At 43.4% G+C, this 24,421-nt stretch overlaps 2 protein-coding genes and 1 long non-coding RNA gene across 4 annotated transcripts in view; 2 read left to right on the forward strand and 1 right to left on the reverse strand.

Annotated features, from left to right (window-relative positions):
• Positions 1 to 15,922, reverse strand: part of LOC136789695 (tumor necrosis factor receptor superfamily member EDAR-like) — a 32,620-nt gene extending 16,698 nt beyond the window's left edge. For both annotated transcript variants that reach the window (XM_066990471.1, XM_066990470.1), the window contains exons 1-5: positions 15,683 to 15,922; positions 10,543 to 10,611; positions 9,655 to 9,777; positions 8,279 to 8,460; positions 3,209 to 3,294 (exon numbers count right to left, since the gene is read on the reverse strand). In XM_066990471.1, the coding sequence (XP_066846572.1) occupies positions 3,209 to 3,294; positions 8,279 to 8,460; positions 9,655 to 9,777; positions 10,543 to 10,611; positions 15,683 to 15,793 (571 nt within the window). In that variant the 5' untranslated portion in view covers positions 15,794 to 15,922. The remainder of the gene's footprint in view (positions 1 to 3,208; positions 3,295 to 8,278; positions 8,461 to 9,654; positions 9,778 to 10,542; positions 10,612 to 15,682) is intronic.
• On the forward strand, positions 10,121 to 19,849 carry LOC136789710 (uncharacterized). Its single transcript, XR_010828632.1, has 2 exons — positions 10,121 to 10,584; positions 19,738 to 19,849. It is a non-coding gene; the product is annotated as an uncharacterized lncRNA (long non-coding RNA).
• Positions 19,850 to 24,292: 4,443 nt separating this feature from the next.
• The window catches only part of LOC136789701 (LIM and senescent cell antigen-like-containing domain protein 1), a 20,173-nt gene continuing 20,044 nt past the window's right edge, over positions 24,293 to 24,421 (forward strand). The window contains exon 1 of the mRNA XM_066990498.1: positions 24,293 to 24,421. This exon is cut by the window's right edge and continues 212 nt beyond it. The gene's annotated coding sequence lies outside the window, so the exon portion shown is untranslated.

The following is a 24,421-nucleotide window of genomic DNA, read 5'->3' on the forward strand; positions in this document are numbered from 1 at the left end:
TTCAAGGAGAGGTTGGACGTGGTGCTTAGGGACATGGTTTAGTGGGTGACATTGGTGGTAGGGGGATGGTTGGACCAGATGATCTTGGAGGGCTCTTCCAACCCTAATGGTTCTGTGATTCTGTAGCACACATCCTCATGCCTATGTAAGCACACTCCCTGCCCTCTACAAGCACTTTTCCCACAAGCCACCACTGAATACTGACATCTCTCAAAGACCACAGAGAATTATTGCTTTTATCCTTCACTCCAGAGAGAGATTTTCAACGCTGCAATCTGGTGACATGTTTATCTCAATTAAATATCTGACCTATACACAAAATCTCCCTCTCCTCCCCCCGTGATCCATGGTACTTGTGCTATTTATATCTAAGTCACTTGAGAAGAAAGAATAAAGGTGACACAGGCTCATCGGGGAATCTCTTTCTCACTTTCCATATTCTTTACACTACTGTTTCCAGATGCTGGGACACAGGGCGTTCATCTTGTTTCTTCAGCCATTTCAAGGTTTATTGACTGTTTAGGAGATGAAAGTTGCACAGCAGGCTCTTGGAGTTGAAAGTTATTTGTTTACCCTTTGATCAAAACCAAATACTTTTCTGCCAGATAAAATGTACAGTCAGGCAAAGTCTTTGAGTAGGTTTCCCTGCAGCAGCGCACATACCCAGCTTAGTTTGTGCTCTGTGGCCCTGTGTAACACGGAGGCCAGGCGAGGTATATATACCCCAGCAAGATATTTTTGCAGCTAAGGAAAACACCACTGTCCTTCAGTCCCGGCTCAAACCTAATGAAGGCCTAAAATGGGATTTGTCTGCCCTATTTTTTTTTCTTAATCTAGAAGAAAAGTATTAAAGCCAGAACTTGTCATACCCAGCTTCCTACTTTGAAGTAATTTGCCACCCTTGTTTCCTTGCCATCTTTTGGGTCAACTCTCTCCAGTTATGTGCCATACAGAGGAGTATTTGGATAAAAGGCAGCTCTGGGGAGCAGCACCCTGGCAAGATTTTAGACATCATGAACCAAATTATCTGAGATTAGTGATTTGAGGGATTTGGATTTTCAGAACCTTTCTGACCCATTGAACAATTGTAATCAAATGTTTGGTTTCACGGACCTGATTAAAATGGTTATGTTTACTCTTTGTACGGCTAACATTTTCTACATTAATATTCAGTCAGTTTGTAGGTTGCCTAAATTCCTCCCAAAGATAGTATATTTATTCTTGTGTTTATGAAGTTAAAAATGCATGTGGTTAATCCCTTGTGTAATTGACACTTTCCTCGCAAAAGTAAACACATTATATGTAGTATCTGCCAGATATCCTGCAAAAGACAAAGATTTGTTTTTGGAATTGAGAAGTAGCTGTAACATCTTGCAGTAGTTCCTTGCCAGATGAGTAAGCTACAATATGTTTGATACTACCAAAATTCCATTTCAGCATGTGTTTAAGGCAGACCATTGCAGCTGAAGAAGCGATTCATCTCCAATTAATCCTGCTATCTCATGCCATCTTTTATTTTGGAAATGAGGCATATTGGGGGTGTTTGAATCTATACCGGCTGGTGGCATCTGAAGGAACTGTTGAGATGAATACCCCGCACCTTGAAGCAAGACGTGGCATGCTAACAGGGTAGTTTGTTTGTCTGTTTGCCAGGTACGACCGATCAGCCGCTAATCAAGTCAGGCTCTAGGGCCTAGCTGGCTTGGGTGCCCTCAGCAGCGGTGGGCTATTGGCTAGCAGCAGGCATGGCTATATACCCATCAACAGGGCAGCCAGCCTGCACATGCATGCAGGAGAAGGTGTGTCCCACACCGCATGCCCTCATCTCCCACCGAGCCTCCTAACCTCGTGTTTTCACCTACCTCTCCGCCTCCTTCCCACATCTCGCAGTGGGGCTCTCCCTCGCACCCTTGCCTCGCCTCCTAGTACAGACCCAACCTCACCAGAATTGTGCTTACCCTGCCCTCACCCACTCCTGCTTTCTGGGGTAGAAGCACACATTTTGGGACCGGCTGGGGTCCTGCAGCCAGGCAGGGTGAGCTGAGCAGCCAGGCTGCACACACACGGGTCAGGGGAGTACCTCCATACGGGCTGTCACCGCTCACCAGGAGCTCTGCAGGGTGGTATTTATCCCTGGCTAAGGGGAGCTCCTCTGCTTTAGGAAAAGTAGTAGCTGTTAATAACCAATCCTCCTCCTTTGAAGTGGCTTGCAGGGTACCAACCACACATGGTTCAGCAGCATCTGAATTAGGTAATTGCTATTTGTATACATAAATAAATGCTCGGGGAGCTTTTTATCAACCACTGCTTTCAAATCCAGCAGGCAAAGTACTCCAATTCTTTTTCATGGTAAGGACTTTTAAAAGAACAGAACATGGAGGGGACTTTGTTTTTACATGCATCAGGTTTCTCTGGGGGACTGGCTGTTTTCGTCTTTTTTTATTATTATTTATTTTTCTCCTGGTCTGCTCCAGATTCTGAGCGAGCATCCAAGTCATTTGCTCATTCAGAGGGAGCCTCAGTTTTGCTTTTCACTTTCTCACTTTCTTTACGCTTTAAAGGAGAATGCAGTCTTCTTGGGGGGATTACGTCTGCTTTAGAGTGCTACTGCAGGGCTGTCCCCGCTCCCCACAGCCTGAGAGTGGCTATTGCACACACGAATGTGTACTGCCAACATGTTGCACACACTTGCATATATTTTTTTTTCAACCAGCAAACTACAGGCATTCCCCTTTTGTCAATGAAATATACAGTTATACCTCTTATCATTGCTGGCTATCACACCCCAACATTAACAGCTGTATCACTTTGAAACCAAAGGATGTAAAAAGGTGTGATGTACTTTTACAAGGATCTATAAAGCGTCCCATGTTTTCTTCATAGCTGAACTGAATAAAAAATTATAGAGATTTGTGTTGTCTTGCACCTACTTGGTTAAATAAAGATAACTACTGCATGGGACATCTTAACAGATGAAAACTGGAGTATAACAGAACAATAGCAGGTCCTAAAATCGAAGCTTCTGATCTCTCCCCAAATGTTCAGCATTTGCTTCCTTTGTTGGCAAGGCTATTTGGAAGCAGAAATTGTTCTACTGGAGACTGACATTGTTTGAACATCATAATCATCGCTAAAAAACTTCATATTGAGTTTCCAGATGATCTGAGTCAAAACCAGATGAAATGCACAGAAATTGTCGAGCACTTACATTCTTTGGTGTTAGGAGGCGCCAACAAGCACGAGTAGCAAACCATCCCGTATATGTTTCGAGGTCTGTTTTCCAGCATGTAGTAACTGAAACGAAGGGCAAGATGAGGCAAAACAGTGTAAATTAATATACTGCAACTGAGCATGGTTCAGCAGCAACCAATTACACTGAGATAAAATCATGTAAAAAAAATACACCAACTTTTATAAGCAATTTGATGCAAAGATTATTCTTTTTTTTTTTTTTTTTTAACTGCCTGAATGGAGACAGTGTTTCTCTTCTTCCTTTTACCCCTAAAAGACAATTAATCAACCATCAAGCCTACATGACAAGGAGTAGTATCATTGCCTAAAACAACATGATTCTCCCTGTTGAGTTCAAGCTGCAGTTTACGGCATGCCCTGAAATAAGACCTTTCAAAATAAAAGAGCATTATTTTCTGAAACAGCAGTCTTTCAGGCAAGACCACCAGCTGGATATGGTTGGCTAATTCTCTTCACAAGCACTGTAAGAATAATCTTAGTAACAACAGAGCCAAATCTGAATAACAAATGCAGGAAAACACCACCCTTACAGGGGAAGCCAGATTAGGCTTCACAGTTTTTTTTCTCTAAGTTCATTGCTGTATCGTTTATAAGAAAGCCCTTGATCATAGAGTTACAGCATGAAGGAAAACTTTCCATAATTTGAACTTCTGGGCTGCCAATAAAGTTAGTCTTGAAATAAGGTAATTGGTTATGCAAGAATAGGATCCACAGACAATATAATGAGTAAATTACATCCAAATCATACACAGTTGATGTTACGGATATGCCTTTACAAATCACTTGCTAAATTTTAATGAAGAAATGAACAGTCCTAATCTATTCTATGTAGATGAGTACTCAACATAATAAACATTTTAAGCAACAATTAATCCATTCTCTGCTCTTACATACCTGTCTATGTATGTGCAGAATGTTTTTTTCTGGAAAATGTATACATTAGAAAATCACTGCTGAAACTGTCCATCAAAATCAGTTGCTCTCTAATGAATGGCCCAGCCTTCAAACAAACTATAAATGTCCAGGAAATGGACACTGAGATACAAGGTGGAAGGTGGTGCTTGGAGGTACCTCAGAGAGCATGCAAACTGAACATAGTTCCCCTTTTTTTTCTTACTGGTATTAAAAGATTCACCCTCACTCTTCCCTTTGGCTTCTGTGCCCCATGCCCCTTCTGACACTCTGCCCTTCTCTCAAGAGCAAAACTTCATCTTTTGTCTCTTGTGGGGGCCTGCAGAATACTAGGTTGCAAAGCAGTTAATAAAAAAGCAGTAAATGACTGCCAAACCACAATAAAAAAAAAAAGAAAAAAAAAGAGAGAGAGAGAGAGAGAGTGGCAGGCCAAAGATACACATAAAACTATAAAGAAAAATACTGGACAGCTAGGATTCACAATGTAATAGCCGCAGTGGTTTAGGGAAGATAAACAGCCCTTCCAACAGACTGTTGGAATTACCAACATGTAATTAATTCACACTGGTGGAATATTTCTTGGTTTTCACCACAATGGAGAATGCTGGAGGATGGGTAAATAAGACTGAAGATGATGTTCATTGGCAAGCAACTGTTCACCCAGGTGAGTAGGAAGTTCTGCAGTTTCAGACATTGATGGTTCACCCCTATGAAGTACTGGCAACAGACTGATGTTTCTGGCTATTTTGCAATGCACCGAGTATTAAAAGCAATGTTGGAAGTATCTGATCTCTTTATATCACTAACTATAGAGAAGAAGTGGCCATTAAAAAAATCATGAATTTTCATGGTTCTACTCTTCCACTTATTATTTCTGTTTCCTTAGCACTCCCAGGCTTTGGATTTTGAAGGAAAAACACAAGAGCGGAGCCTAGACTGAAACGTGGATGTGCTTCCCAAAAGGTGGGACCTGGTGCTTAGGGACCTGGTTTAGTGGGCGACATTGGTGGTAGGGTGATAGTTGGACCAGATGACCTTGGAGGGCTTTTCCAACCTTAACGATTCTATGATTCCTTCTTAACACCATGATGGTTTATCCTGGGCTAATCTTGGTGGTACCATGTCACATTCAGGGACTTGGTCCCAGAAGCAGAATCTGGAGCCCCGGGTTTAGGTCTGCCTCCTGCAGGGACCAGGACACCTGGGAACAGGGGGGTCTGTGTTTTCAGCAGGTGACAGTCTGCAGAGAGGTAACAGGGAGGTGGTGAGCACAGAAGTGAAAGCATCTGCTGCCTTACCCAGAACTGCAGGGGGAGACTTTATCTTGTAAGAAACACACTGCTAAACCTTGTCATTCTGAAAACGGAGAAAAAAGCTTGTTTTAAAACACCTCCGAGAGGAGAATTGGACCTGGTGTAACCATGGACAAACACATTAAAAGGGGAAGAGTTGGCAGCTGAGGCATTTCTGACTACATTTTACAGAAATATTATCCCTTTGCATTCTGTCTTGTGAGAAGGCCAGTGCTTCGAGCTGAAAGTAGCTGCTGGGACAGCATTAGGGGAAGATATCATATATGTCTGCCCTGTTCTTACTCATCTGTAGGTATCCACTCATGGCTGCTGCTGGCCTAAAAAGACCTTTGCTTTGACCCGCTGTGGCTGCTCCTCGTGGGTTATGATCTCCAACATACTCCAAGAACACCTAACGGGTCATCCCATTGAGGGAGGGGACTCTGAGTTGTACCTAATTTCCCCATTATTGACCTATCCTATTCACCATGATGGAAGTGCTTCTGCATAGGAGCAGAGGGTAAAGCCTGCAGTGCCCCAGGCTATTAGGTCTAGGTACCTCCAGAGATCACTGGCGGACTAACTTTGATTTTGAAAACCACAGCTTTGGAGATAAGCCTTTAAATTCTTCCCAGGTCACAGTCTTGCAACATTCTTGTAAGCCTGACCAATAGTGTTATTCCTATTTTACATGAAAGGGAACCTGAACACAGAGAAACAATGGATGCTCTTGTACCAAAGGTCTCCTTCCTTAAAAGAGAACATCAGTAATACTGTAAAAAATATGAAGGAAAAATACCTAATTATCTGCTGTCAACTTTAAAGCAAATGATAGAAGAAGACATTTGCAGCCACTGGTAAAGGTCGCTAGTTCAGTGGTGCTTTGTCTAAAAACTTTTGGTCAGAACGTGCCATTCTCATCTTTTCTTCAGGCTGCTTTGCTGAGCTGGTGGGAAATACCAAAAAGACGAGATGCCCCCAGACAGAGACTGCAACATGCGGGCTGTTACCTGGGGAAGGTCTGCAACATGTTACTGAAGCACAGTCCTCTGAAAATGTAGACCTTAATTTTCCACTTCCACTCTCAGAGGTTCCTTGAGTTCCCTGGGCAAGGGAGTGCTGTCAGATGCCACTCATACAGGCACCTGGATGTCCCTGTGCCACTGGGGCAATAGCAAAGGGTCAGCATTGCCCACCAGCTCTCTTGCTCTGATGTAGGGCTTCTGTGTTCCCCCCCCACACACAGAGAAGAAACCTCTGGGCTCTCCAAGTTGCATCAAGACGGCTTCAGAGCTTGTTTCAGCCCAGATGTAATTTATCCCGAGACTTTAATCTCTTCAAGCTCAGAGTAAGTGCATGTTTCTCCTTAGCTGCTGGCCTTGCCAAAGCGACCCAGGAGCTGCACACAGCCAGCCTACGGCAGGCCAATTTCTGCTGCAGGTTACACCTGTGCAAACAGGATGTTTTCAGATTACTCCCCAAGCACCAGCTGTGCAAGCTGATTATTTTCAGCCAGCACCCCACTCCCACCTGGGTGACCTCATTAGTCCTGACAAAATTGCAAAACGGCGACTGTGGCCACTATTTAACTTTCTTGCTCTTTATGATGTATGAGGGGAAGTCAAGAGGGAGTTCTTTTCAAATCACATCATCAGTTTGCTTGGCTGGCAGTTAGACAAGTCCTCCTTTATATTTGTAAACTGTGAAAATTTCACACAGACTCGCTGATATAATAAACCTGGAGCCTTGCAGAGTCTCTTTAGCAGTTATAAGCAGAGTTTCCTGCGTTATAAGCTGTGTGGGCTATGCTGCGTCTGCAAATTGCACAAAAGCCAAATGTTGGGAGGAGGTGAATATCTAAACCAACAAGCCACAGTGGCAGAAATTGAAAATGTAGGTAAAGTGAGGTTGTGTTATAGAGTATTTGCTTACGCTACACACACACACAAATAAAAATTAAAATAAAAAAAAAATGAAAGCACATGCATGCTTGGATTTTCAGGCTTCCAAAGGTAACTTAGTGAAGAATATATTACTAATATATTCAGTGTAGCAACTGCTTTCTCATCATTACTATCAGAATTACACTGAGCTTAACAGGCATTAAAAAGATGGACAATAAAACAGCTTATATTTTAGCCCCTTCAACAAGCTCTGGAACTTGTTTTTACTCTGAATGAGAGCACACGCACTACATTAGCAGCCCCTTACACCCGTTTCTCTCTGTTGACTAAACACGAACCATCTCCTAACAGCTCTGTTAGCTAACACTGTCAGCTACTGACAAATTTGCCAGCTGGTCACATTTGGAGAAGAGAGATTATGTGTTCGTGGACACAGACTTCCAGTGCCAGCATGGACCTACAGGGAATCCAGGACATCTTCACGAAGCTTATTCATAGGATGCAGGACCTATGAATAGGCTATGAATGAGGACAATGGGGACTTCCGATGTTGTAGCTAGAGGCCAAGATGTACTTCTTAGAGCATCTACAACATCACTGCACACCTATACTACATGAACTACTTCCTTTCTGTTTCTATGAACAGGAGAAATTTCAGTTTTTCTAGTTTGTTCCCAACAGTTGTTTCTTCAGTCACTGAGATTTCAGTACTATTGATGAGGTCTTCTGATTTACTAAATTCACCAATACTTTTGAAATATTTACACTTACTGTTTTAGCAGGGACTAAAAGGTGTAAGTCACCAATATTGTACTACAACCAGCTAGGACATGAAGAGAAACTGTCAGAGATTTTGACATTAAAAAAAGTATTCTGCTGTGCCTTGGGTAAAGCAAAGGTCTGTAGTTGAATACTTACCCTGGGAGACAAGGTCCACACTCTGCATCGTTCTCCTGATCGCCTGGTGTCAGGACTGTGGCTCGAAAAAATCCCTCACAGTCTTTGTGCCGTCTGCATATCTGGTAACCTCCTCTGGAAAACTTCTCTGACGGGCAGGGGATGCAGCCATAGTCCTCGTCTTTGGTGCCATATCCGCAGGTCTGCAACAACACAAAATCGTTGGAAAGCAGGCCTGTGTTGCACACTGGCTTCTAGGAAAAGGGAATGCAATACCTGGCACAGTATAGTACCAAGTCCCTTAACATCTGTCCTAAAAAGGCCAGGGAAGGACATAAGAAAAAACACACTCTGCCCTGGAGAGGAAAATGGGAGCTGGGATGTCATACTCCTTGACAGTGACCCCTCAGGGCTATTTAAATCATGTTGCAGCCTTAGAAGTGAATTTCAGCTGCTGCTCAGATAAAAAATGAACTGAAAATTGGAGAATTGAGAATAAAATTGCAGTGGAAACAGAGTTCCAGCAGGGATATCGGTGATCTTGTTTTCATGACAGGAGAGGCCACAAGGACCGTTAGAAAAAGCAAGGTTTGCATGAGGTTTGGTAACCCCTGAACTCACGTGTCCCAGATGAATGTTACGTTTAGATTAAATAAAACTAATACGAAGTGGTTATTATTCAAACATCCTTGTTCAGGACTACCAACTGTGTGAAATTCTTGCAATGGGATGTTTATCCCATTAAAACCAAACAGGATTTCAGTAATTTATTTTTTAATATGCAACAATTATCTGCTGTAAATCAAATGGTTACTTAGGAACTGTAATTTAAAATGTGGCAGAAGCTTCCAAGTTCCTCTAGTGCCAAAATATCTTAGCGGGAGAGAGAAATTAAATTCTCTGTGTGGGGGGCCAGCGAGCATGCCAGACTAACCTATTTATCACACAATGCTGGAATGGCACTGTCAGGTATTAAATAGCCGTTGAGATGAGAACATACCGGCAGAGAATGTGTGTGAAGCTTTTACCTTACAACTTTTGACATACTACTTTTAACAGGCTGCTCCTGGCACGCAGCATATGGGTGTGTGGGTGCATGGTGCCTGCCCCCACAGCACACTCGTGCATGCGTGCGCTCCCATCCGAGGGATGCGTGGCCTAAAATTGCTCACGCATCCCTTTCTTTCCCTATTTTTTCTCATACCAATGCATTACCACCTTGTAACAAAGCATTTGTTTTTAGGCAGGGCATTTTCCATCCTAGAATTGCCTGCCGGCTCGCTAGGCATGGGAGAGACTCATGTTGTAGACTGAGTGCGGCCCCCTTGGCCACCTCTCACGTTGTGTTGGCAGCTCAAGACACGTGTCCCCCAGCCAGAGGAGGATGCTGAAGTTACCATGTACGGCTCTTCACCCGGCTCGCACTTGGGACAGTCGTGGCACATGCCGGTGGTTTGGTTGTAGTATTCGTTCTCGCCGCAGTTGGAGTATTCAGCGCTGGCGGAGTACACCAGGGAAACCTGCACCACAGACACCAGAGCATCACTGCCACCGCCTCCCTCCAACACACCTTGTCCCCTCCCCTTGCCCAGCCATTACAGTGGGTCTGACCTTGTGCCATGAGGCATCCCCAAAGCTAACATTCAGGTGCTGAAGTAGTGCCGCTGCATGGGATGGAGGCGGTCATGGATTTCAGCAATTTGGTCCTGTTAAGAGTTTCTCAGAGCACCGACCTTTGTGCCTGTTGTCATGGCTGCTCCTCAAAATATTGAAGGCCGTGGTTCCTGACCTGTTATTTCTCCTTCTCTCTGGTGCAGTAAATGCCCGAGTTTACTCTCTCCCCGCTCCCAACTCTAATGAGCCTTCACAAATGTGACTGTAAGGGACAACTATAACAACCTGAGATAACGAGTTGCCTCGGGCCTCAACAGTGATACGGCTGAGTTTCATGTGACATCCAGGCTAATCAGCTCCTCCAGAGCCTGGTGGGCTGGAGCAGATGTCTTTTCCGCTTCTGCTCCATTTTGGGTCCTTCTCCTCCCTCCTCCTCCCTATTAACTTCTCCCACACACTGGGAAATACAGATTTAAACAGATGTTCCAGTCTAAGTGGCACTGAAGGAGATGCTTAAGTGTTTTATTGAATGGAAACTGATCCCTGCACCAGTGTCCGGTGCTCAGCTGTCTGTAGGTGTGTCTTAGCAATTCATAGATGTTTGCAAAGACTCGAGCAGAACCCAGTGATCTTTGCGCGCTGGAAATGCCTGCATGCATGTGGATACCTACCACCAGAAAAGGGAACACATGAGTCCATTTACATTCACCCAGGTGAGCCATGTTCTCTTGATATTTTACCTGAAACGATAGAATTGGTGATTGTTTATGAACATCAGTAAATATTTGTGTGTGTTGCCAAAACAAGAACAGAAGGGCTCATCATCAGAACAAAGGTAAACGGGAGTGATGCCTGGAGCTATACGGAGGTCTAAACAAAGAGAGGGGAGATGTGCACGTGCACTCACACACACACACACTGCTGCACATCTGCCTCTCTGAGAAGGCTCACTGCATGAGGCAGCCTGGCCTTGCAATCTGCATACAAATTTGTCAGAGATGAGGCTACGAACCCTGGCATTTGCTGGCTTATGGAGAAGTCCTCCTATGGAGGTACCGAGAGCTACATCATGATCACTAAATAAAAGAGGGCTGGGGGTCAGTAGCCCAGCCCGGCTTGTGTCCTCACCCCACCACACCAGATTTGTCAAGGAAAGATCTAGATGAAGCATCTAAAAGCTGAGCCAGGGAGTGACCTGATAGCGAGTGGCACAGGCAGCCACCTTCCTCGCTGGCTCCCACAGACCTGCTGGGAAAGCCCAGAGCTGCCTTTGCTAACAAGCCTTGGCTTCTTTTCGTAGGCAAAGCTGTAGATTTAAGAGCTTTAACTCAAGGAGGAAGCTGAACTTTGTATTTTAAGTGCTATTACAATGGCTGGGGGGGAATAAAGGCTGTGATCTCTATTGTAAACACACGTGCTAATTTATTTCATTTTTTTTCAAATTCAGTTCTATGAATAACTTTGAATAAGAGCTAATGTTGCATATTCATGTACTGGATTTCTTTCTAAGGGATAAAAAGAGACAGGAAAAAGCAACACAAATTGTTTCTCTAGCATGATACAATATATTTAATGGTATTGTTACAGCACATAGTATGCCCTAGGGATCTTACAGCTTCAAATTGCAAATGTTTGAGATACATTTGCAACACTTTGGTCCTAGTAGATGTAAACTGCTTTTTAAATTTTCCACATCTCAAATACTGCAAGGTTTTTTGGCTCCCAGAAGAGTACAATTGCTGCTTTGTGCCACTTTCAAGCATACAATCTCCACTAGAGCAGCACTGTAGAATTTGAGATAGCCACTAACATTTACATTTTTAAACACTAAATGGATTAAGCAAAGATTATATCACGCCGGCATCAAGCTAGGAACTTGCTTTATATGTTCCTTCTAGCAACTGGGCTAGCTGAGACAGGTAACCGGGTGGGTGGGTGGGTGGACAAGCTGAATTATAAGTATATTCTTTTCTGCAGGAAATTGCACTTTGAAACCTAGAAACAAAAGAGAATCAGAGATAAATTGTCCTAAAGCTGGAGGTGAGAGATGGAAAATAGTCATGCAATTGCATAAACTGTCAAACATTTAAGTTGGACAAAGGCTTTGGCTATGACAGTATAGTTACTTGGAAAAGTTCCAGGAATATAATCTTCACACACATGTCTGTTAAATTGAATCCTAATTATAAGAGAGCTTGTTAGACTTCATAAATGAATATTATCAAGGCTGTTTCCACACTGGTATTGCAAAGTCATCACATTTATTATAAATTGGGTCTGGACACAGAATTTCAGTGGTGAAGTTTGAATCTGTAACTTTACAGTAAAAGCATGTCTTACAGTAAAAACATGCTTCAGTTGCTTTCAAGCCACCCAGATGTTTACTGTTTGAGGTACTTACATGCAATCATGGCCAGATTTGAAAAATGGAAACGAAGTATAAGCCTATTAATGTATAATACAATCTTCTCTATCCATTTGGTATTTATTTACATAAAATGTTGAAAGTGTCAAGTTATACATACATACATAAAATATTTTTCTATCTCAATATAAATATACATGTAGGGGTATGTTTTGTGTGTAAACATACATTTTTTCCCCCTGCATTCTGTCATTACACATGGCAATATGTCAAGCATATGGCAAATATTAACTGGAAAAAGCCAGTTCAAAGTGCTGAATGTGACCGGATTAGAACACTAGGGGAGATTTTTTTTCCCAGACTGGAAAACCAAAACGTTAAAATTAATTATTCTCCCTTCCTCCCTCCCTCCCCCCCGCTGCACCCATTCAAGTATGTTGCTATAGACTGACAATGTTATTTTCTGTTTGTGTGTTTCATCTGTTTCTTTTTTTTTCCCTGTTTTTATTTTTGTTTTTGTTTCCTTTAGAGTTAAAAACCAAAATGTTTATTTTTGTAATGGAGGAGGGGGGAAAGTCTGATGCAGGAGGTTTCTGGCAGTAGGGCCATAGGTAGCCCCTCAGCTGGGATGATACCTGCTGGTATCTACCAAGACATGCTAGGCTGCTCTTGGGCTTGATGTCAATTTTCAAGCATTTTAATTTACACCCACACCATATCATCTACCACACATTAATCCCATGTGCACAACAAGGGATTTTCTAGTGCTAAGATCACTTTTGAGCCTAGCTGACATATGTAGAAACATGCAAAGCTTGGACAATCTGCCTGCATCTGCCAAGAAGCAGGAAAAACAACAACAACAACAACAAAAAAGCACAACCAACCAACCAAACAAAAAAACTCCAGTTATTATGGTCCCTAACCATTAAAAGTAATTAGCTCTGGGGAATTCTTGAACAAATTTACAGAAGGTGCCCCTTCCCTTCCTATTCCCAGGTACACAGTGCTGCTGGGGGCCTCCAGGAGTAAAATGAGGAGCCCCGGGCCCTGGGAAGAGGTAGAGGGAAACACTGCTTTACACAAATTTGGCATCCATGCATCCACTCGGGACATGTCTGCTGTCTCACACCGACTGCCATGATGCTGGCATTGGATGCTGCCTCAGTAGTCCCAAAGGGCAGAAATCGAGCTCCAGATTTGAAGCAATCCAGGGGCTGTCCCCTGCGGACACAGGGCATACTAAGCAACTTCTTAATTCAGGAGATGAGGAGCAGATCATGCATCTGTGTAGAGCTTTGCTGCTCCAGTAAAACCCTTTATTTATGAATGTTTGGCAGGCAAAGCTGAAGTCTTGGTCTACTGCTGATCTTTTTGATTACTGGTACTAAAGCGTGTGTAGGAAATCCAGATTTAAATGTGTACCGGTGCACAGAAACAATTTAGTAAATCCTTCTTTGCGCCTCCACCATACAGGATTTTTGGGAAAGCCTCACTTTGTGCTGGTTTTGTCCTACAGATTCAGTCCTTCTTCATGTGCACGTAAATATCTGCTGCAGAATATGTCAGCTGATTGGCGTTGAGCTTATGGCACTGAAGATTTGACCAGAGTGGAGTAATGTCAGTCTGCATGTTTCAACTAAAACAAATGACCCTGTCCCATAGGATGGTGGGCAGTGGTCAGCAGGAAGAAGCTGGAAGTATATTTTTGGAGGGACCACGTAATGGCCCCCATGCAGTATGGGATTTCCAGCTGCTCATCTGCAAAGCCCTCCGCACATCCTGACTCAATGCTTCAGCTGAGGACAAGTGGGTGTCAGGAGAGGAGGTGTAAAACAAAGCTTGGGTCTTTGTGGATCAGGTGTGCGACACACAGCAAGTCTCAGCATGACTAGAGGGGGTTGCTAATTACAGCCATATTTGCCTTTCAGGGCATATTCATTAATAACTTAGGAATACACACAGAAGTTGACAGGAAAAGGAAGACTATTTTCCCGGTGGCAACCACAGCAAGAAGTGCTAGAGACTCGCTGTCTCAGCTTCTCTCCAGGAGACTGCGAGGCACAGGTTTGGCCCGGGGCAATAGGAAAAGAGACGCCTGAGACCCTGTTACTCAAATATTTCTCTTCCCAGATGAAAGGTCCTTCTGTGCAGTCTTTGCGGCATGTTACCATGGCCTGGCAGGTACACACAAATAAATAAATAAATAAATATATACATCCCCAGGCAGAAAATGCTTCGTTCGTGCTGTCTGAAGGATAAAGAGCAGCATTTGCTGTAGTCAGCTTTTGAATTTAATTTACTTAGATAATTAAGTAGTGCTGCCACTAGGTTTACAGTATCCATGAGTAAATGGAGTAAATATACAGAATACACAAACACTGAGGTTACCGTAGTTGGTGGTCTAAGCTAAAACTCATAACTTCTGATAGACAGCCTTAACTGTTATTTTAGTTCTGAGTCTTCATTGTTAACACAGTGTAAAAGCTCATTTCCTATCATAGATATTTTTTGTCTTTTAAAAAAAGTCTGTAAAAAAATGAGAAGGAACACAAGGATCAAAGATATCTGTGCTTCTTAATGTTGCAGAGAGGATTTTTTTTAGTGTCTGCATTTCTTTAGTTTCATCACTGATGCAGGTACACTTCAAGGATGCAAATCTTGACTTCGTGAGAGGAAAGGCACAACAGCTGTCTCTGAGAGCTTTGCTATTTTGATATTTCTGTACACACACAGACATATCTGTCTGGGAAGCAGAACGCTAGACAAAAGGACTTGTATAAATAAATGTGGGTAGACCATACGAACTTCACAGGTGCCACCAACAAATCCAGTGCCTACCCTGAGTTCCCAACGTTTATGAGAGGAACCTCGTGAACTGCCTTTTCCACAGATTATCACAGTTTCTCACACGCACTTGGTAGATAATCTTTGTATGCTCCCGATGCTGCTAAATCCTTCTTAACTAAGATAAGCATATAATCCTCACTGCAGGGCCTCATAAGTTTCAGAGTTCAGCAGCAGAGTTTAGTTTGGCTCCAGCCTCGCAAAAAAAGATGCGGTTTGAATTTTCTTTTCAAGAGGAGAGAGGCATCTCTGAGCCCGTCATTGAATGACAATGATGGCAGCACAAGCCTGGCAGGAAAATAAACTTAGACAACTATAAGCAAATGAAAACATGGAGATTATGAAGAAAACTATTGTGTAGTCTTGGTTACAGTTTGTATTGTTGTGAGCACCAGAATATTGCACAGAACAATATAGCATTTGCAGGACAAGATGAACTACACAGTTTCTCATATCTGCTTTATATCACTTCGACCTTGCAAATACATGTTAAAAACAACCCCAGAGAAAGATGTAAAAAGCGTTACAATGCTACAACTCTATTCTTCCTTTTACCTGAAACATCAAAAGGAAGCTACAAGAGCTCAAGCTACACATACCTCTTTAATTGCCTCTGTGATCTGGCACCTCCACCAGAAAAATAATTCATTGCTCAGGTGTAGGAATGAGATTTTTTTTCCAGTGGTAGTTGCGTTGACTAGAGGAGACATAGAAGATTGCTTGATTTGTTAATGGGGGCACCACATGCTGAAGACGCGGGGGCAATGAAGACTAATAAAGAGCTGTGTGTTTCCTCACAGACTGGCTTATCTGGAAACTACATCTGGAAGTCTGTATCGAAAGCTGTTTTCTCATCTTACACAAAGACACATGTTGGTTCTCGTGTAGACAGGCCATCAGCTTTCTGAAAAATGTTTTCAGGAAAAAAAAAAAGAAAGAAATGATGTGATGCAGGAAGAAAAGCAAAAGAGAGAGGGAAAGAAAGGCCCTTTTAAGCTTGCTTTGTGCATCCAGCTCACCTGCCTGCGGAAATGAGGGCAGAAATTAGGTGCGAGTACCCACAGTTCACTTTAGTGGTGTTCCTGCTTGGAAGGAGGGTATTTTGTGGGGACGTGATGGAGCAATAAGAAGGCCCTCATGACCTCTGGATGTTTGGGTTGCTGCCATGGCTTTCCTGTCAGTGTTATTTTATGCAAGCAAATGCTCATGAGGGCAAAAAATGTGAGCAGGGGCCTGTACCTTCCTCAAGTCAAAAGGCTGCTCTGACCCCTAGGCTAAGTAACGTGATCTCTTTTGTTTTCTATAATTAAAAAAAAAAATAACAATAATAATCTGGGATTTGTTCTAACACACAACTAAAAAAAATAAAATCAGAAACCTCACGTCTGTAATGAGGAAAAAAAAACTTGAGTTTTTTTGGCCAGCCCCCATGAGGATTTTCCTCAGTGGGAGAGGCTCACTTTCAACCCCTCTGAAAGCAAAATTTTTTGAAGATGATTTACATGAAGACATCCCTTTTATTTTGAGCCCCTCCTGCTGGGAAGTGCTATAACATATTCCTCCTGGCTTGCTCACTTCTTGTCAGAGGGCCTGGGCTGCTCTTGTAGGAAAGGCCAGCAGCGGGCAGGTGGGAGAGGCTGTGCCATGCACTCCTGGGGGGTTCTGGAGTTTTCCATGGAGAGGGATGCAGGCCAGATCTGACACCACCGGGACAGACTGTAGATGAGCACATATGCTTTGGGATTGAACAACTCCAGTGCAAGAAGTAATGAGGAACTGCGTTTGTACGCTATCTGCTGGGTAATCCCAGGGCCGCGTCAGCACTGTGCTTCTCACAGGGCCTGACGCCTCACCGCCTGCCCCTGCCTGAGGGACAGGACTCTCGCTTTTGGCATCGTGCTTTCAGGGGTGAGCTGAAATTGCTGGGATGAAAACAACTCACTTTAGATTCAGAAGCTCTCCCTAATTCCTAAGACATGTATTACTTCCCCTTTGGAGCAAAAAATTAAAAGCCTATTAGGAAAATACAAACCACTGATGCAGTGATGACGTTTTCCTAACATCTTTTCCTTTTTACAGGGCTTTATGCTTTCTAGATGACAGATAGCATAATGAGAACAGCCTGAGCCTTGGCTTTCATTACAAAGATCGATAAGGATTTGAGCTCACACTTTGCTTCCGTTCCTCAGGGTCCCATCCTGTGAGCTGCTGAGCACCTCAGAACATGATGATATTTGGGAAGCAGGGGATTTTTAGCACCCTGCAGAGACTGACATCCTTTCTATACTATAATTGTTGATAGACAGGACAGAAGAGAAGACATTTAGAAATACTTTACTGGAAGAAATTGAGCTGAAGTCCTACGGTGACCATCAACAGAAGTTACAGAAATTGTAAATAGAATAGAAACCCTATGGTGGCCATCAATAAATAATGTCTGTTCTTAGCTCTGCAGCACATTTGCATTCTTAGCTAAAAAACAGAATATTTGTTAGAATGGTCAAAACAGAGTTCTGTTTTTATTTTCCATGGTTTACATGAAAACATACGAATTGCTGCATCTCAGGCGGACAATGAGTAGCAGTGGTGGGCTTTTCGTAGGGTGAGCCTCTCAGGAGCAGGTCACCACATGAAGAAGAATGTCACTGGGATGGTCCCAGCCATGAAATTCAAGTACAAGTGCATTAAGCAACACTGGAGCCAATTCACTGTGTTCGGCAAACATAACAAACTCAGTATTAGGTGGTGGTCTTTTATACTTTGGTACTTGATTTCTGAGTCCCAGAAAAGCCTCTTGTTTGTCAACAGGCCTCTGTCTTGCAGACAAAGGGATACATACTCTGCCAACAAACATTATTTTTTGTATTATTCTACTTTTTACATAACCATGTTTGAAGGGAATTTATTGCTTTTGCAAACCAAAGGCTGGCTGCATTTAAATTCAGAGCTATATCCCAAGCTGCCCAAGCCACCATTGTCACTGGGGAGAGCAGGGAGAGCGGTGGGGGAGCCCTCGGCCAGGAAAATTGGCCACACAGGCAGCTGGGGCCACAAGGTGCCCGAGGGCGAGGTGGCAGGGGGTTACTGCCCTGGGATGAGCTGGTGATGAGCAACCCCCATGAACCTCCTCCATCCACACAGCTCATGGGTGTGGGTCCCACCTGTGGGGACAGCGAGGGGATGGGGCCTAAAGGCCAAAACGCAAGACGAGGCCCAGTGCAAGACGAGGAGGGGTAACATGCTGGAGCAGCCAAATCGTTGGCTGTGTTTGGGGGTAGTTATGAGCTACAACCTGCTGAGGCATACAGGAGGAGCAAGCACGGCCGTGTCTAACAGCAGCCCAAGTCACAGCCCCACTCTACACACATGGCTACATAAACTGCATGTTTACAGGCATGCACGTGTACGCAAATGCTTCTATTTATACCCACATGCCCCCGAAGGAGCTGGCTGCCCCTCAAATCTCTGCTTCAGGCTGGAACCCTCAAATCTCAGATGTCCTGGTGAAGGCAAATCCCTCTGCTTCACAGAAGCACAGTTAGTGAAGAATTGGCTTTCTCTTCTGCGATACTTTCTCTTTCGAGTTGATAATCATAAAATCTCTTCAGAATTTCTCTGAGGCCTTTTTTTTTTTTCTAATGAAGGTGTTTACATTCCTAATTAAGGAGCACATTAAGCCTAGTGGTACCTTATCTGATAAACCTGTTACTAGGCTATGTCAAGCTGAACCTTCCAAGGGAGCAAGCTGGTTTTATAAACCGGTTATCCTCTGGGCTGGAAATGCGCATCCAAGAGCTTGCAATTAACTTGGGTTAATTACAAAATACCAGAAATGTAATAACATATTTAAAAATATATCACAGGTGCTAATGACCTCTTTTTTTTTTTTTTTCTCTGCACCCACCCCACCTCCCTGTTCTTCCCCACCTCTGCAGGAACTGACAGGCTGTCACTGCCCTCCCAGTTAGCAACCCCCCAACTCCACAGGTGCTAACCATCATTCTCTCTCATGTGGTGGAATTGATTAGCATAATAAGATTGATCTGAGAGTGATTGCTTCTAACTTGCAGCTATCGTGGCTTATACTGCTGGTTTTTGGACCTGCTGAAGGAGCTAGGCCTGAGAGCTGTTTACTTAGTCTAGATATATCAAGTGGTCTAACAAAAGGGATCACTTTCTTTGCAAACCTATTCCCCCCACCCCACTGCCCCCATCCCACGCAAATCCTGAGAACTTTGTGACAACACCAGCAGCAGTGCTATGCAAAATACAAGCTTATTTGAGTTTTGTCTGTTTCAGCAGGAAAATTGCCTTATGGCTTGGAATACTAGCAAATTTTTATTGCAGTTTGCAGCTTCTTATACCCTTATATATTTTGGAGAGTAGGCAGGATCCTTCGGTTCAGTAATTCCTCTCCTGACGTGACCCATCCATAGCTTTCTGCTTGCTTGTTTTTTACCTAGTGGACCTGCTCCATGTTCTTTATGTGTAACAGTGTCAAATGCTTTATTGAAGTCCAGACTGCCCATGGCACCTGCCTCCATATAGAAATTAAAGCCACCGTGTCAAGGACTACTTAGGAGACTGCTTTTACCTACTAGGTTATATTGTATTGCACATCTAAAGGATCTTTATTTTTTTTATGATTTTACAGAAGACATAGGTGTATTTCTGAAAAGAAGAGAAAAGAAAAGAAAAGAAAAGAAAAGAAAAGAAAAGAAAAGAAAAGAAAAGAAAAGAAAAGAAAAGAAAAGAAAAGAAAAGAATACTAACCACTAATAAAACAACTGGAGCTATTGACCCCCAGCACAGATGGGGAGAGAATACCTTCAAAATTAGGGTCCCACCATCCAAAACTTTTATAAAAACAACCTCTCTCTGCAAGCCCCACGGCAGACTGCTGAAACCATGCTAGGCAATGAGCAAGGCAGAGCACGGGAGGATGAATGACCGTGTGTCCCACCAGCCCACATCTGCACTGGCTGGAAGAGTTGTCCAGCTGGAGAAGAAGAACTGAAAAGGGAAAATGTGTGCTGGTAGAGACTGAGTTGGAAGATTTGTGGTGCTACAACTCCTCTATGCTGAGAGCAGAAAAAGAGTTTTTTATCATCCATATGCACATTTATTTCCTCATCTCATTCCAGTGATATGAGCACAAGAAAACATGAAGATGTGGTTTTAAAAGCATTGCATTGTCCTGATGTAGAGGCAGTGTGATGGAAACATGGCAAAGCATTATGTAGAAAATGAAGAGGGTAATACCCAAAGAAAATTGAAGCAATGGTGAACATCATGGTCTTGTGGTCTTGAGTTCTACAACGTCAACTTTTAGTTGTGCCCATTGTTAAAATTTATATTCATCTGAAGCTACTCTTTGATAAAAGAGTCTTTAGGCAAGTTAAGATTGTGAATGTAACTTTGAACCAATTGTAGATTTTACAATATGTAGGAAAAATGAAATGAGGACAAGAAGGGGACCTCTGGGAAGCAATGACTGTCCTAAAATGTCTGGAAGAAAAAGAGCCAGTGAGAGAAGGAAAAAAAAAAAAGAAAGAAAGAAAAAAGTGGTTTAAAGTTATTCCCAGAAATATTGAATATGCTCAAATAAACATAATCATTTCTGGTACAAACCAGAAGGTGCCACATTTTCCTACCAGATGATGAGGGATGTTGTAGTGAATAAATACAGCTCCTTCCAGCTGCCTTAATAGTTACATGTAACATCTGGTCGGTTTTGAAACATTTTGGATTTGGCTATTCTTTAAAAATGAGAACTTCCTATAGTTACCCTCAGAAGCTCTGAAATGTGAAGTGTCATCCACAAGCAGCTGACGACCTTCTGCTCCCTCTGACTGCAGTACTTGCAGAGAAAGGAGGTGCTCTGGGACAGCATTGTTTTGCACTGCACAATTAAAGCCAGATGCAAACTATCCTCTCCACAAAACACTCTTGAACAGATTTAACACTGTCCCTCCAGTGGTTAATTTAATGTTGTGACTTCATATTTGCCATATGAGTGTTTTCTTTAAACATGCTGCAAGTGAAGGTTTGCAGAACTCAACCTCCTAAACCAGATCCCGACTCCACTGGAGGGCAGCACATTAGCACTTATATTAACGCCGCGCTCACTGCTTGCTTCCGAGAAGGCAGATTTTTGTAAAGAAATATTCAGCTATCATGTGAGGTTCTGCTTAACGGAACAAATACACACCGACAGATATATACAGTGAATATCTCTTCTTAGAGGCTCTGTTAGATCACTGAATTGTTAGCTAAATGATCAACGCTAACCTGAGAATGAAACCAAGCCTGAAAGTATAGAGGTAGTTTAAAGATAAACTATTTATTGGCACCAAGATCAACAGATTCTAAATTAGCTACAAAGCTGCAGGGAATAATGACATGTGAAGTCAGATTTTTCTTTTATTTTTTTTCTTTTCTTCTTCATTTTTTTTTTAAATTCTTAGCCCCTCAGGAGATTTGGGATGGTTTGATGTTCCTCTGGAGACTTGTCAAAATTCTGTAGAAACTTAATAGCCTGCCAACATGGGTGGTTGCTGCTGGAAGGCATTTCAACATGGCAAGGGTCCTGTCTGTGCACTGCAGACCTGCAGCACTCACAGGCTGCTTGGAATGACATGAAAACAGGAGCTGTGCAGTGTCAGGACCCCGCACACAGCTTCGCGGGGGTAACGTGCGTGTATCCCCGCTCTCCAGGGGCAGCCAAGGTGTGGGAGGAATCCATTTGGCCTCGAATCATTCTGAGCACCGCCTCAGTGTTAAATCCCACATGGTGCTACCACACCCATATACCTGGGCTTGGGTGGGACAGGGCTCTTACCTCCTGAATAGAGCAGAAATGAAGGCCGGAGGGTGAGATGAAGCTGTGTGGAAGCAGGAATCAGGGCAAAAGTTGAGGCCCAAGGCTGGAGGAGGCATGGAGGGCAGGCATCCAGGCTGGGAGGCTTAGGCCAGAGCAGGACACCAAGGCCGGGGACAGGAGAGGAGAAAATGGAAGGCTGCAGAGCCAAGCACAGGCTGTGGTTGCCCGTTGGTAGAGTCCCACCTGCTGGCCACCCCACAGCCTGCTGTGGAGATCGCTGCCTGGTAGAACTTGGTTTATGTGACCCCACAGAATGGCACAGGGCCTGTGGGGTTGGAGGCAACCTCAGCCTCCTGTGAGCGAACCACGCAGGTCGCCAAGGCTTCAGGAAGCAGAACTGGAGCCATCCTGTGCAGAGAAGCAGGATGGAGAAAAGGATGAGTCTTAAACCATCCTTGTGATGATGTTCAAGTTCCTACTTGAAGGCACGGGAGAAGATTGCTTCATGCAGTGATGTCTGCCCTGTGGCAGCACACAAAGAGCTGCTCACGCTTCCCCCGGCAAAGCTCTGCAGCACTGTGCCAACCTCCTTGGGACGGTGACAAGAATTAAAGCGAAGAATTTACTTGAATTTACCTGGTTGCATGCCATCTCGAAGGGAGAAATACAGATACTCTGTCCTGAAGCGAGAAGCTGTGTAGCTGAGGGATACCAGCACACAGAGCAGGCACCGTAGGTGAAACACAGAAATTGCAGCAGAGCAGAGGAGGGCCTTGGGCACGTTTCATGGCAGTGTGCCTTTCTGAGCAAAGCCCTGAGCTGTACTCAGGGAGAACTGTTTGGCTGAGAGGGGCCTGCTCTGGCATATTGACTGGGGCTGCCCATGGACCTCGCTGCGGCCTTCAGAGCATCTTTGCAGTGGCATGGTTGTACCTTCTGAGAGGAGACGGGTGCTTTTGGTTACTTGTTTCAGGCTGTAGAGAAATGTAAAGTACATATCAGACACCTTTGCTGGGACTGTAGCCCTGCCTGATGGCCTGAGCTACTTCTTGTCCCTGCCTGGGTACACTCAAACAGGTTTTGGAAAAGAGCTGAGCAGGAATAGCAGAGCTATTTAGGAACCCACTAAGCTCGGAAGAGGCAGAACTTGCTGGAAGGTTGTGCTGACTCATCAGTCCTTGGATTGTGGAGCTTGTAGAAGAGGAGGTTCTCATTGTGCTTTGTGGGTTTTTGTTTTGTTTTGGTTTGTTTTTTTCATGGCTGGACATGCAATGGATGGCTTTCTCTGAGAGCCTTGCGGCCAAGAACAGAGATTTACCTCACCACGGGTTGGACGAGCATGTCTGGGCTTTATAAGGAAGAGACTTCCGAAGCAAGAGGAGGAAGCTGAGATGACCCTCAAAGAAATGGCCTAAATAGGTGCCACATAACAGATAAACTCTGTGGCCATGGCAGGCTCTGGGCAGAGGGTACAGGCTGCTGGGAAGCAGTGCAGCAGGTCACAGAGAGGAGAAACAGTGCCTGGTTGGAGGTACGTCACTCCACTCCCCTTGCAGGCAGAAGAGAAGTGCAAGGCAGAAAACAGAGCTGGCTAAAACTAAGATAACTCTAAGAAGATTAAAAATATTTTCTTGTAATTAATGGATAATTCATGGCTATCGGGATTATAAGAAAGAAGAAGAATAGCTTACAGCTGTAAATTCAAGTATTTACTATTTTGGCATTTAAGAACTTACCATAATTGCAGCAATGAGAGGCTGAATGCTCTCCTTGGATTAAACTTGCCTGGATTCAGATGATACTGCAAACACTCCTTCAGTTCATATGGACCTTTATTGGAAAACTTGGATCATAGACGCTTACTGTTTTGGATGTTGCATCCACATCTTATGCCTTCATACATTTTATTACTAAACATGGAAAAAGCATAATTCTCACTATATTTCATTTCTATCACATCTGACAGCTGCCTAGTTTGTGTTTATGTGCATGGTATTTGTGGCCAAGTATTTTAACATGGAAATTCCTTTTCAAAGCCAGCATGGATACTTTTCCTCTGCTTCATCCCCTTATTTTTGAAGGAGTGACTGTGATGGTGAGGTAACATGATGATGATGAGTTATGTTAAAATAGCCTAGTTAAAATGATGCCCTTTCATCTTCTCGACAGTAATTTCTTTAAAGCTCTATGTACCTCTAAGACACACCTAGTATCAAAAGCACTGCAGTATAAAGCCATTAGATTTTACAAAGAATTAAACTGATGATTCTATATATCAGTACAGTAAAATGCATCCTGTCAGAAAACAAACAAGCTAACGAAATGGTGATTCTGAGATCTGTGTTTATTACAGACTTGACAGTTATCAAATAATCCAAACATGAAAAGAAAAAAAAAAAAAAAACGGACCAGATGGGACCTCAAAAAAGTTATCTAATCTACCCTTCTGTTTCATGCTAAAACAAAATCATTCTCTGCCACACCAACAAAGGTGTATCTAACCAGGTCTCAGGAA

The sequence above is a fragment of the Anser cygnoides genome, chromosome 1, assembly GCF_040182565.1.
Source record: "Anser cygnoides isolate HZ-2024a breed goose chromosome 1, Taihu_goose_T2T_genome, whole genome shotgun sequence".
In the NCBI taxonomy this organism is placed as follows: Eukaryota; Metazoa; Chordata; class Aves; order Anseriformes; family Anatidae; genus Anser; species Anser cygnoides.